General features: G+C 43.1%; 1 protein-coding gene across 3 annotated transcripts in view; it reads left to right on the top strand.

The window, feature by feature from the left end:
• Positions 1-14,293, top strand: part of LOC128703757 (cyclin-dependent kinase-like 4) — a 152,866-nt gene that overhangs the window by 100,856 nt on the left and 37,717 nt on the right. The window contains exon 1 of one of the 3 annotated variants that reach the window (XM_053798527.2): positions 9,742-10,190. The exons of the other annotated variants lie outside the window; for them this stretch is intronic. Within the exon in view, the coding sequence (XP_053654502.1) occupies positions 10,159-10,190 (32 nt within the window). The 5' untranslated portion in view covers positions 9,742-10,158. Of the gene's footprint in view, positions 1-9,741; positions 10,191-14,293 lie in introns of those variants that run through there. 3 annotated transcript variants of the gene reach the window in all.

Here is a 14,293-nt window from a genome sequence, read left to right as displayed (position 1 = left end):
GTGGTAGCAACATCACCATCACCATCATCATCATCACCATCACTAACAACCCACCAATACACTGGAGCGTGTGGTAGCAACATCACCATCACCATCATCATCATCATCATCACTAACAACCCACCAATACACTGGAGCGTGTGGTAGCAACATCAACAATGCTCAGTATAAAACTTACTCTCCTTCCACTAAATTAAGTGAGAATTATGTCTGTATTGCGTGAATTTTTCAACGTTGTTCAGTGTAGAGTAACGTTCACGACTCTGACCATGGTGACGGGCGAAACAATAGAAAAATGTCTCGTAGGAAGATAGACCAGACAAGGATGATTTTAGACGAGGGGGAGAAAGAGAGAGACGGAGAGAGAGAGACGGAGAGAGAGAGACGGAGAGAGAGAGACGAAGAGAGAGAGAGAGAGACAGAGAGAGAGAGAGACAGACAGACAGACAGACGGACAGACGGACGGACAGCGAGTTGAATGATAGCTCTAGGCCTTTCGTGTTGCAATCAACACATCATCCTCTGAACGCTCCGACTTCCTCCTCGTTTCTGCAACATTGCAAGCTCCTGATGACATGTTGATTGCAACACGAGAGGCCTAGAGCTGTCATTCAACTCTCCCCGTGGTTGTTTTACATTTTGTATCGCTTGTTAGCAATTTTTGCGTAACTGGCCCTTGATGTAGTCAATAATAAGTCGTGTTTGGTTGTAAACAGTGATGTAGACAGTGTCCTAAACGACACTTGTTTATATTTCAGGACAGCTATCAAAGGAAACGTTTCTCCACGAGTGGCAGAACGTTTTTTTTGTCATATGTGATGTGATATATATATACACACACACGTGTCCTCACTGAGATGTGTTTTATGTCTTGGGTTCAGGTGATGTGTTGCCCACACTAGTGAAGGAAAAGTGCTACGAAACAAACTCAGACTTCACAAAGGTCTTCACAGAGCGAAACGTTGTTCCAGTAGCTTATTCTCTCATCCGTCTTCACTATTGTATATATATATATATATATATATATATATATATATATATATATATATATATATATATATATATATATATATATATACATTAATACTATAATATTGTTAATAATCTTCCGCTCTACTACCTGGCTGTTATCTGTCACATATGTTGATAGTTCTGGGGATCATGGCCCCCGTGGCCCGTTCTTGGACCACTCCTCTTCGTAAAAGGAAGTCAAACACTTCAGGCATAAGAAATATTAAGAAACAAGGGATGAGAAAGATATGTATGCTGAACGGAAGAAGAAATTCATAAGATTTACCAGTCGTTTGAATTACTGGGAAACCCTAAAGGAACAGTGTGTTAACCACAGTGGTGGCCCATGCTAACCTTCCTATGGTGTATAGAAATATACCCAGTTGGATGAATCTTATTAGAGCCAACTGGTCCAGTGGTTAACGCACTGACCTGAAGTTTTACCACTCACTCGCCATGGATTCAACTCCCACCCGTTCTGTGATTTGCTTACAATTGTGTTATTATGGTTTCGTCTTATTGTGGGTTATATGTGAGTTGTTCCAGCCAAGGCATTGTGACTCATTCGTCTTGCGTTCAGTCTTGCGCGGGGAAGACACGCATTGTTGAGTTATCTTACACCTGTTGCTCCTGTTCACTTAGTTTATTGTTGTGGGTGTTGTGTCCCGTGGTCTGGCAGGTGTCCCGTAGTCTGGCAGGTGTCCCGTGGTCTGGCAGGTGTCCCGTAGTCTGGCAGGTGTCCCGTGGTCTGGCAGGTGTCCCGTAGTCTGGCAGGTGTCCCGTAGTCTGGCAGGTGTCCCGTGGTCTGGCAGGTGTCCCGTGGTCTGGCAGGTGTCCCGTAGTCTGGCAGGTGTCCCGTAGTCTGGCAGGTGTCCCGTAGTCTGGCAGGTGCCCCGTGGTCTGGCAGGTGTCCCGTAGTCTGGCAGGTGTCCCGTAGTCTGGCAGGTGTCCCGTAGTCTGGCAGGTGTCCCGTGGTCTGGCAGGTGTCCCGTGGTCTGGTAGGCACAGGTGGAAATATTGGGCGTGTTTCCTAAACTTGCTGTCCCTGTTCACCTAGCAGTAAGTAGGTACCTGGGTGTCAGTCAGCTGAGGTGGGTGGCATCCTGGGAGATAAGACTCAAAGACTCCAATGAAAATAAGACAGTCCTTAATGATGCACTGATTTTCTTGGGTTATCCTGGGTGGCTAACCCAGGATAACCTTTCTGTATCCTGGGGAAGAAGACTAAGGGCCCACAATGGCAATAAAGCACAATGATTGACTTTCTTGGGTTATCCCGGGTTCCTGGGGTATCCCTCCAGGGTTACTAAGCCGAATAAAGTCTTCTACAGGGATCTCGATGGAAATAAGCCATTTTGTCTGACTTTTCTTGGTTATCCTGGTGGGTAATTTACACATATGTTACTATGTGTGATAACTGTAATCACCTCAATTTGTATAACTGTACCGAAATAAACTTAATTCTTTATCTTCTGCTACTAATACTACTGTTACTACTACTACTACTACTACTACTACTACTACTACTACTACTACTACTACTACTACTACTACTACTAGTGCTACTTCCACCCAGATTGAAATCTTGGCTGCGCTTCTGACTATTACTACTACTACGACAACTACTGCGTAAAAAAAATAATTCAGTTGGTGGTTAGAGCTACTCGTTTTCTGTAAAGCCATATGTATTAGAGAAAATGGATAAACAGACCAGGTTAATGGGTGGGTTGTCTATCCTTGGGGACGGAGGGTGGGCCCTCCTGTGGGTTGCTGGGTGGGTGTCTGGACCTGTAGTGTGGGTGGGTGGGAGGCAAGTTGGGCCGGTGGGTGGGCCGGTGGGTTTTGTTGGTGGGTTGGAGGCGGCGAGGGACGCTACGGTGGTCAGTCGATGTGTTGATAGTGTGCCTGTGTGAGTGTTGCATCTCCCCGTGTTGAGTGTTGCATCTCTCCATGTGAGAGTTGCAGCTCTCCGTGTGAGTGTTGCATCCCTCCGTGTAAATGTTGCATATCTCCATGTGAGTGCTGCATATCTCCGCGTGAGTGTTGCATCTCTCCGTGCTAGTGTTGCATCTCTCCGTGCTAGTGTTGCATCTCTCCTGCTCCACGACTAGTATGGGCTGCCTTCCCGATGGTTAAACTACCTCGAAGTATGTTCAGCTCGGACACTAACGCCACTCTCAGACCTCACTGGCAAGTTCCTTCTCTAGATTAAGGTCCTATGATGCAACATTGACTTTATTAACCTACCATCTGTTAAATCTACATCAAGTATCACTAGTATATACCCACATCATGTGTCTTCAGATCTATTGGTCAAATTTATACTAGTGAAGAAAGGTTAGGTATATGCTATAGTGGAGAGTGGTGAGACTTATGTTTTCCTCATTGTTTTATTCTGTGACTTACACTGGAACGAGGTATTTTTGTGGCTGATTTTTCAAGTTATTTTCTAATATTGGGTAAATTTTTTTTTGTCATCATCAAATTTACTGTCACACACCGATTGTAGCTACATCAGACAGAACTAATTCCTCATAAATGGCGAGATTTTAGACAATATCAAATTCAGAGATCAGTCACTGAGAAGCTTAAAGGCAAATAGGCCAGATTTTCCAAGGTTCCTCGAACTTCAGCGTAGTAAACAAACTGCAGAGCCAAAACATTGTGGTCCAGCAATTGAAGAATGTAGGAACAGTGCTAGTAAGCTCTGAGAAGAGTTAAAAGTATTTACCCAGAGCCACTTGATAGTGCTAACGTAGTGCTAAATACTGATAACGAATATGCTACAATACTGCAATTTTCAATCTCTGTATGTTAGAAGAGATCAAGATCACAAGACCGAAACGTTTTCTAATAAATATAATCCTAGTGTTTGTTCAGGTGTCTTTGTAAACCATTGATCACTAGGCATGACAGGGAGTCAGAAGCAGCACTTTGTTTCAGTTTATGCTATACAAGTATTGTATCACCATCAGTCAGTAAGGTGCCGGATGCATCAATAATCTCAACATACGTCCAAATGAGTTTAAAATATCTTAGAACAATAATGGCTTCATCTCAAGCAATTGACAGTTGTCAGGTGCTCCTTGTGAATGTGTACAAAATTAATACACAAATAACCCGCACATAGGAAAGGGAAGCTTACGACGACGTTTCGGTCCGACTTAAACCATTTACAAGTCACATTAATAAACATCGTTATAATATAATAATAATATATCTTTATTTCTACAAGTACATGTACAAGGTATACAGACCATAGCTGACATCCATTACATATACTATATAGAAAGCCACTTGTTATGCTGAGCATTTCCCGCAAATTAGGTCAGTTTTGTCCCAGGATGCGACCCACACCAGTCCACTAATACTCGGGTACCTATTTTACACTGGTGGGAGAACATGGACAGCAGGTGTCTTATGGAAACGACGTCCTAATATTTTCCAGTAGTACCGGAGATTCGAACTCCGGACCTCAGTGTGTGAGCTGAGTGCACCAGCGTTATTTGTGTATTGTTCCATTAACGGTATTGTTCCTCTTTATTCTTTACAAAATTGAACAAGATGAACCTAACCCAAAGGACTGGACGTAATGACATGCCAGTTAGATTCCCAGAGGACAGCGCCTCGGAACTGAGATTACACATACCTCATACAGTAAATATGACCAGAGTCATTCCTGATTTCAAGACAAAATAGTAGGTCAGACGTCAGGAACTACAGGTATAGACTGACAATGTACTCAGCAAGTCACCGTGATGTCAGAATCATAGAGCAAGTTGTACAGTACCCAGTAGATAAGTACCTTAATGATAATAACATCCTTTATAGTTATCCATCAGATCTCAGGGAATTTCATTCAACGGATACCTCATTTAACTTGATGGATTGTAAAAGAATCCAAGTGTCAAGAAGGAACTTCAGGGACACTGTCACTTTACACATAGAAGAGGTGTTTGACACACTGAATCACAGTATATTATGTTGAATAAATGCAGTAATTATAATTTATCTTATGAACAACGGGAAATAAATTGGGAAGTTCGGTTATACAGAACTAAACATTTACCCATAAGATGTGAAGTTCCACAAGGAAGTATACTGGGTTTCCTTCTCTTATTGTGCTATGTATGTTAGTAGGTTAAGATACATGTGCAACAGTTGGGCACATTTATTGTTGAATCGTCTTGCCTACGCGATAGGCTTCTTCAGTTAAATACGGAGGAGAATGAACTGTAGGCAGCAGGAGTAGTACCGAAGTACAGATGATGTAATCAGTCCCTCAACCTTGGAGGAATAGCTTTAAGTGGTCAGTCCCTCAGCCTGGAGAAGAGTTCAGCTCCATGGTCTGGAACAATACGAAGCTGGAACATGAGAACGGAGTCTTAAATACTGTCGAAGGTGAGGTGGAAGATCTCGAAGACGTTGCAGGGGACGGGATCCACTAGTAGAAGCAAGAAAGCAAGATTTGAGGAGCACTGCAACAATCCTTCTGGCCCATGCTAGGCAGGTCCCTCTGGAATCCAACTCTTCTCACTCATAACCAGTAGTTAAACGAAGAGGTTGTGGGAGATGTCCTCTGTACCAGATACCGTTGTGTTGCTGTGTCTGACAGCTATGTTACTGACAGCTATGTTGCTGACAGCTATGTTTCAGACAGCTATGTTGCTGACAGTTATGTTGCTGACAGCTATGTTGCTGACAGCTATGTTGCTGACAGCTATGCTGCTGACAGCTATGCTGAGAATGGTATAAAATATTGCCAAGCTGATGATTAAGACACATGTGCAACAGTTGGGAATCTTTATTAAGGGACTGACCACCTGAAACTATTTCTCCAAATTGGGTGGACTGATTATATTATCTTTACCTGGCCAGTCTCCCTGATGCCTACAACCCATTCTTCTCTGTATTGGACTGAAGAAGTCTACCGTGTAGACGAAACGTTTCAACATTGAAGATATCCAACTGTTGCACACGTGTCTTACTCATCATCTCCATTAATGAACTCAGATTAAGTTACAATAAACAACTGTCAGTGATTAAACAGTAGGATGGACGGAGCCCGAACCGCAACCTGTAAACTGACAGTCTGACTCTCTACCGTCTATACCACCGTCTTCTAACAGAAAGGAATCAGAACTAGGCCTGGTCACAGACCGGGCCGCGGGGGCGTTGACCCCCGGAACTCTCTCCAGGTAAACTCCTGGTAAACTATACTATATTCAGTCAAAGGAATCAACTGTACTCCTTCCTTCAAAGGAATTAAACTCAGTGTTGTAGTCCACACAGTCAATGGCCAAGCCTGGCCTGGCCAGGCCAGGCCAGGCTTGGCCAGGACAGGCCAGCCTATTCTCGTATGAAAATTTTCTTATAAGGTGGATTAGAATTTGTACAATACTTGTATTAAACAATATTATAGGCCTACAGCAGGAATCATTTATTTATTTATTTATTTATCTATTAATTTGAACATGATACAGTGAAATACAAAAGAATACAGTTAAATGCAACATGCCAAAACCCCTTCTATGCAGAGCATTATGGGCAGCTTAAAATTAACTTAAGATTAACTAAGCAGTGATATATTCAGTGGTACAAAAATTATTGTAAAACGGATAACAATTTAGTACAAATGAGTATTACAAAGACAGGTGATGTGGTCATTTACTGTGTTGCTGTGTAATCACTAGAATGGAGTATTATGTTAGGTAATGAAGTTAAATAGTAACAAAGTTTGATTGGGTCACAGGTTGACATTTATGAGATACAATTATTCAGTATTTATTGAGTTGTGGGTGAGTAACTGATTTTTGAGAAGACTTGAATTTATAAACAGGTAGTGTTTCTTTTATATTCACTGATAATGAATTCCAGATTTTAGGGCCTTTTATGTGCATTGAGTTTTTGCATAGTGTGAGATGGACACGAGGAACATCAAAGAGTGATCTGTGCCTTGTGTTATGATCATGTGTTCTGTTGAGGTTGGCAAGGAGATGTTTGAGGGGAGGGTTAATATCAGAGTTAAGTGTTCTATGTATGTAATAGGTGCAGTAATAAGTATGGATGTTTTGTATGGTGAGTAGGTTTAGTGTATTGAATATTGGTGGAGTGTGCTGTCTGTAGTGGGAATTTGTTATCCTGACTGCAGCCTTTTGTTGGGTGATTAGTGGTCTGAGATGGTTAATTGTTGTTGAGCCCCATGCACAAATTCCATAGGTGAGATAGGGGTAAATAAGTGAGTGATATAGGGCCAGGAGGTCTGACTGTGGAACATAGTACCGTATCTTCGATATTATGCCGAATTCAAACTGCACTGTTTAGTTCTAGTAGCGTTTGATTTATAATTAACTTATAGGGAATTATGTGCACTATATATGTATATACAAAGTATATACACTGATATATATATACCCACTGGTGTATATAGGTGTGCAAGAGTGGCTCCACCTTCTTGTATCAGGTGCTACAGTGCCAGGGACACCTGTTGTATGAGGCAGGTGTATGTTAGTGCCACTACACCTGCCCTGGGTAGTGTTATTACATGTGACTCACAGCGCCAAGCGGCGGTGGCGGCCAGGTAGACAAACTGAACCTTGGTTGGTTGAATAAGTTAAATTCTGTCTACTACGCGAGGGTCATTAAGGGTGGATGTCACCTGTACACCACCAGTCAAGAAGCCTTTTAATACCTAACGTAGGGATTAATGTAAACTCCAAGTGTTTTTACACTGAGATATACACCCTCAAATTGTATATATACTCAAATATATACTGAGATATTCTTCCTCCAAGTGTATATATACAGCTGCTCTCGCTGTATATTATATATATATATATATATATATATATATATATATATATATATATATATTATATATATATATATATATATATATATATATATATATATATATATATATATATATATATATATATATATATATATTTATTTATTTATTATCACACTGGCCGATTCCCACCAAGGCAGGGTGGCCCGAAAAAGAAAAACTTTCACCATCATTCACTCCATCACTGTCTTGCCAGAAGGGTGCTTTACACTACAGTTTTTAAACTGTAACATTAACACCCCTCCTTCAGAGTGCAGGCACTGTACTTCCCATCTCCAGGACTCAAGTCCGGCCTGCCGGTTTCCCTGAACCCCTTCATAAATGTTACTTTGCTCACACTCCAACAGCACGTCAAGTATTAAAAATCATTTGTCTCCATTCACTCCTATCAAACACGCTCACGCATGCCTGCTGGAAGTCCAAGCCCCTCGCACACAAAACCTCCTTTACCCCCTCCCTCCAACCTTTCCTAGGCCGACCCCTACCCCGCCTTCCTTCCACTACAGACTGATACACTCTTGAAGTCATTCTGTTTCGCTCCATTCTCTCTACATGTCCAAACCACCTCAACAACCCTTCCTCAGCCCTCTGGACAACAGTTTTGGTAATCCCGCACCTCCTCCTAACTTCCAAACTACGAATTCTCTGCATTATATTCACACCACACATTGCCCTCAGACATGACATCTCCACTGCCTCCAGCCTTCTCCTCGCTGCAACATTCATCACCCATGCTTCACACCCATATAAGAGCGTTGGTAAAACTATACTCTCATACATTCCCCTCTTTGCCTCCAAGGACAAAGTTCTTTGTCTCCACAGACTCCTAAGTGCACCACTCACCCTTTTCCCCTCATCAATTCTATGACTCACCTCATCTTTCATAGACCCATCCGCTGACACGTCCACTCCCAAATATCTGAATACATTCACCTCCTCCATACTCTCTCCCTCCAATCTGATATCCAATCTTTCATCACCTAATCTTTTTGTTATCCTCATAACCTTACTCTTTCCTGTATTCAGTTTTAATTTTCTTCTTTTGCACACCCTACCAAATTCATCCACCAATCTCTGCAACTTCTCTTCAGAATCTCCCAAGAGCACAGTGTCATCAGCAAAGAGCAGCTGTGACAACTCCCACTTTATGTGTGATTCTTTATCTGTTAACTCCACGCCTCTTGCCAAGACCCTCGCGTTTACTTCTCTTACAACCCCATCTATAAATATATTAAACAACCACGGTGACATCACACATCCTTGTCTAAGGCCTACTTTTTTACATATATATACATATATTATATATATATATATACATATATTATATATATATATATATACATATATATATATATATATATACCTTTCAGAATGTATTCAGGGCGATTAAGATAGATATTGCTATGAGCTGTTTATTGGGCTATACCCTTAAAGAGAAAGATGCCGCTGAAGGGCTCTTGATCCAAGGAATTGACCCTGTCCTCGCTTTTCCTGGAGCCAACCTAACTTCCTAAGAACTATGTATATGGTCGACGTACATGAGTACACTGTATAGAGTTCCTCGTAGAATTTACTGCTGGTATTGTTAATAATGCATAGTGTACGCTGAAGGGAAGGTAGTACGGTATAGTGAACCCAGTGGAGGGGTGGTGGAGGGGTAGTGGAGGGGTAGTGGAGGGGTAGTGGAGGGGTGGTGGAGGGGTAGTGGAGGGGTGGTGGAAGGGTAGGGGAGGGGTGGAGGAGGGCAAGACCACATGTGTTTGTGTTTGGGGGTGGAAGTGTAGGGGACTACAACGTGGGTCGCTGTTACTACCTGTGTCTCGCTGTCTCGCAGTCTTGTGTGTCAGACGCTACTGGTGGTTGTGGTGATAGTGGTGGTGATGGTGGTGGTGGTGGTGGTGGTGATAGTGGTGATGGTGGTGGTGTGTGGCTATGTGTCAACACACGGTCGTGTGCCTCACACACGTTGAGCTTAAGAATTACAACCAGGAGAGAATGTTGAGAGTCAGAGAGTGAAATGACCTGTTGTCTTGAAACTCTTGTAAATCCACTACCTAGGCTACTTCTCGCTGCGATGTGAAGAACTAGACAAGTGTTGAGGCACTCTAGTGAAGACGCTAGTAAGTCCTAGTTCAAGCACAGGATCCACACTAGCAGTGAACTTGACTGTGTTGGAACTCTAACGAACCATCGTCTCTGTGACGAATCACACTGACGAAAAAATACAGATCGTCTTCGTAAATTATTTCAGAACCTTGTTGTCCCTGCTTCTTCCCTGAAGACTTCAGTAACTAGCCATGAACTCCATCAGCAGCTGGTCAACAGATAGGTGAGGGGACGAGGGCCATGTTGTGTAGTATTAGTATCATCCACATCCTCCACCTGTCACCCTTCGCATTACCGTATTATACCCACTTCGCTGATGATTATTTCAAGCTGGTGTTGCTGGTTTATTAATCAGGATTATAACAGAATAGAAGCCCATGCCAGATAGGCATTTCTCGAACACGATGCTTCTCATATATATGCCAAACCTATGTTCAGAAGCTACGCGAGTTTTTCTTTTTAGCTTCGGTGAGTCCACCTTGCTGATTATTACGCCCATCTACATCTCTACTGCCAAACCAGTACCCCTGATGATCCTCTCATTAGTTCCATGAGAACTGCCTAAAGAATTTATTGTGACATTGCGATTAACTGCGTTCTTGAGAATACACGTTCGCAACAAAGTTGTTCATTGCAGTACGATTTCTTAAAGGATTTTCCTTGAAGACATCCTGCCTGAGGGCTTCCTGCCAGACAATACGAGAGAGACACTTCACCAAAATACAAGAGTTACTGATCACTTTAAGTTTGCATACACTGGCAAAGAGAACTCTGGGGTATAACTAGGTCGTCATAGGTACTAACTGCAACCTTTTTCCGACTCTGATGAGTGAACACAGATCATACACACGACACTAGAGCACAGTATACTAGTGTTTTTACTAAGATGCTATTCCTTGATAATTATTGTGTTGCTGCACATGTCTGTCCCCAGAGCTGGGGTGTACTAGAAGGGAAGATAATAGGTATAGAGAAGGAATATTATGGTGACAGGTGACTGAAGATGCGGGACCAGCAAAGTACTGTGTGGCAGTGGTCGTAGGGATGGATAGTTACGTTTTGGTGGAAGGCCAGATATGTTTGGATGATGATGATGATGATGATGATGACGATGGTGTGTGTACTCACCTAATTGTACTCACCTAATTGTGGTTGCAGGGGTCGAGACTCAGCTCCTGGCCCCGCCTCTTCACTGATCGCTACTGGATCCTCTCTCTCTCTCTGCTTCCTGAGCTTTGTCATACCTCTTCTTAAAACTATGTATGGTTCCTGCCTCCACTACTTCACTTGCTAGGCTATTCCACTTGCTGACAACTCTATGACTGAAGAAATACTTCCTAACGTCCCTGTGACTCGTCTGAGTCTTCAGCTTCCAGTTGTGACCCCTTCTCCCTGTGTCCCCTCTCTGGAACATCCTATCTCTGTCCACCTTGTCTATTCCCCGCAGTATCTTGTATGTCGTTATCATGTCTCCCCTGACCCTTCTGCCTCCACTACTTCACTTGCTAGGCTATTCCACTTGCTGACAACTCTATGACTGAAGAAATACTTCCTAACGTCCCTGTGACTCGTCTGAGTCTTCAGCTTCCAGTTGTGACCCCTTCTCCCTGTGTCCCCTCTCTGGAACATCCTATCTCTGTCCACCTTGTCTATTCCCCGCAGTATCTTGTATGTCGTTATCATGTCTCCCCTGACCCTTCTGTCCTCCAGTGTCGTCAGTCCGATTTCCCTTAACCTTTCCTCGTACGACATTCCCTTGAGCTCTGGGACTAGCCTTGTTGCAAACCTTTGTACTTTCTCTAACTTCTTGACGTGCTTGACCAGGTGTGGGTTCCAGACTGGTGCTGCATACTCTAGTATGGGCCTAACATACACAGTGTACAGTGTCTTGAACGATTCCTTATTAAGGTATCGGAACGCTATTCTCAGGTTTGCCAGGCGCCCGTATGCTGCAGCGGTTATTTGGTTGATGTGTGCCTCCGGTGATGTGCTCGGTGTTATGGTCACCCCAAGGTCTTTCTCCCTGAGTGAGGTCTGTAGTCTTTGTCCACCTAGCCTATACTCTGTCTGCGGTCTTTTTTGCCCCTCCCCAATCTTCATGACTTTGCATTTGGCTGGATTGAATTCGAGAAGCCAGTTACTGGACCACATGTCCAGCCTCTCCAGGTCTCTTTGCAGTCCTGCCTCATCCTCGTCCGATTTAATTCTTCTCATCAACTTCACGTCATCTGCGAACAGGGACACTTCAGAGTCTATTCCTTCCATCATGTCGTTCACATATATCAAAAATAGCACTGGTCCTAGAACTGACCCCTGTGGGACCCCGCTCGTAACAGGCGCCCACTGTGATACCTCTTCACGTACCATGACTCGTTGCTGCCTCCCTGTCAGGTATTCCCTTATCCATTGCAGTGCCCTTCCTTTTACGTGTGCCTGATCCTCCAGCTTCTGCACTAATCTCTTGTGGGGAACTGTGTCAAAGGCCTTCCTGCAGTCTAGGAAAACGCAATCTACCCACCCCTCTCTCTCGTGTCTTACTTCTGTTACCTTGTCATAAAACTCCAGGAGGTTTGTGATACAAGATTTGCCTTCCATGAACCCATGCTGGTTTTCATTTATAATCTTGTTCCTTTCCAGGTGTTCGACCACTCTCCTCCTGATAATCTTCTCCATGACTTTGCACACAATACACGTCAGAGACACAGGTCTGTAGTTTAGCGTCTCGTTTCTGTTTCCTTTCTTAAATATGGGGACTACATTAGCTGTCTTCCATTTCTCAGGTAGTTGCCCAGTTTCAAGGGATGTGTTGAAGATTGTGGTTAGAGGCACGCACAGCATCTCTGCTCCTTCTCTAGGGACCCATGGGGAGATGTTGTCCGGTTGTGTGTGTGTGTGTGTGTGTGTGTGTGTGTGTGTGTGTGTGTGTGTGTGTTTGTGTGTATTTGTGTTGTGTAGCCATCGCCCTGCAAGACACAAGCACCTCGGGGAAAACAAAAACACACCCCATTATCGATCTCTCAACAGAACCATCACCCACGTCAACAACACAGCCTCACAAGTTCTTAACACAACTCACACAACATCTTGACTAACACAACTCACACACACAACAAACATTCTAAAACTAATTAACCTAACTTACTATTCAATTTCCGAAAAACAAAGAATCATCTTGCCACAAGGAGTGAGTGAAGAAATAAGTACAGTTCTGAGTGGGTGAGTGCAGCTCTGAGTGACATGGTCGTAGGGTTACATATAAGAACGCATGCGTCGTACCTGAGGGCAGTCGTGAAGCTCACCACGAAACGCAAATTACAATGACAGTCACACACACGAAGAGGTGTGTGTGTGTGTGTGTGTGTGTGTGTGTGTGTGTGTGTGTGTGTGTATGAACGTTTTACTTGACTGTATGTATATATGTATGTTTCTTTCACTTGACTGTCTCCCTTTCTCTGACTCTTCGTCGTCTTCTCTTTCAGAGGAATTTGTCAGTTTTCAATCCTTTAAAACATTACAGGATTTAATTAATAGATGACTGCATATACAACGTTAGGAAGTATTTCTTCAGTCATAGAGTTGTCAGGAAGTGGAATAGCCTAGCAAGTGAAGTAGTGGAGGCAGGAACCATACATAGTTTTAAGAAGAGGTATGATACAGCTCAGGAAGCAGAGAGAGAGAGGACCCAGTAGCGATCAGTGAAGAGGCGGGGCCAGGAGCTGAGTATCGACCCCTGCAACCACAATTAGGTGAGTACAAATAGGTGAGTACACACACACACACACAGAGACGCAGATACGATAACACTGGATCATAGAAAAAATATATAGAAAACAGAGGAGAGAACTCAAGAAATCGTAATGACACGATTGCAAATCGTGGAGTTTTGAGACTCTATGACCGCGGGTTCAATCCCGGCCGGGGGTAGGAAACAGAGGAGAGAACATAAGAGAACAGAGATGTAAGCAGAAGAGTTATAAACCAATACAGAGAGCAAGAGAGAAGAGATAACGAGAATATATAGTAAAGTAACAGAGTAAGAGTATAGAGTAACAGAGTAACAGAGATCAAACAGCAATGATGATGGTACGTAGTCTACAGATTTCACGACTGTAAGAAGTCATTCCTAAATTCACGAATTTAATCTTTAAACTGAGAAATCAGGCAGAGATAATGTGAAGTATGTATTGCTGGTTCAAGTTTAAAATATCTGAGCAGAAGACAGAGTGATGATCTAGGAGTGTGGAGGAAGAAGTACGACCAGTGCCTCACTACTACGACCACTACTGTTACTACTACAAGTAAACGACATCCACGACCATGTGGTAC

Source organism: Cherax quadricarinatus, chromosome 87, assembly GCF_038502225.1.
Source record: "Cherax quadricarinatus isolate ZL_2023a chromosome 87, ASM3850222v1, whole genome shotgun sequence".
NCBI classification, from domain to species: domain Eukaryota; kingdom Metazoa; phylum Arthropoda; class Malacostraca; order Decapoda; family Parastacidae; genus Cherax; species Cherax quadricarinatus.
Note: the sequence above shows the minus strand (reverse complement) of the source record. Positions and strands in the feature narration are given on the sequence as shown.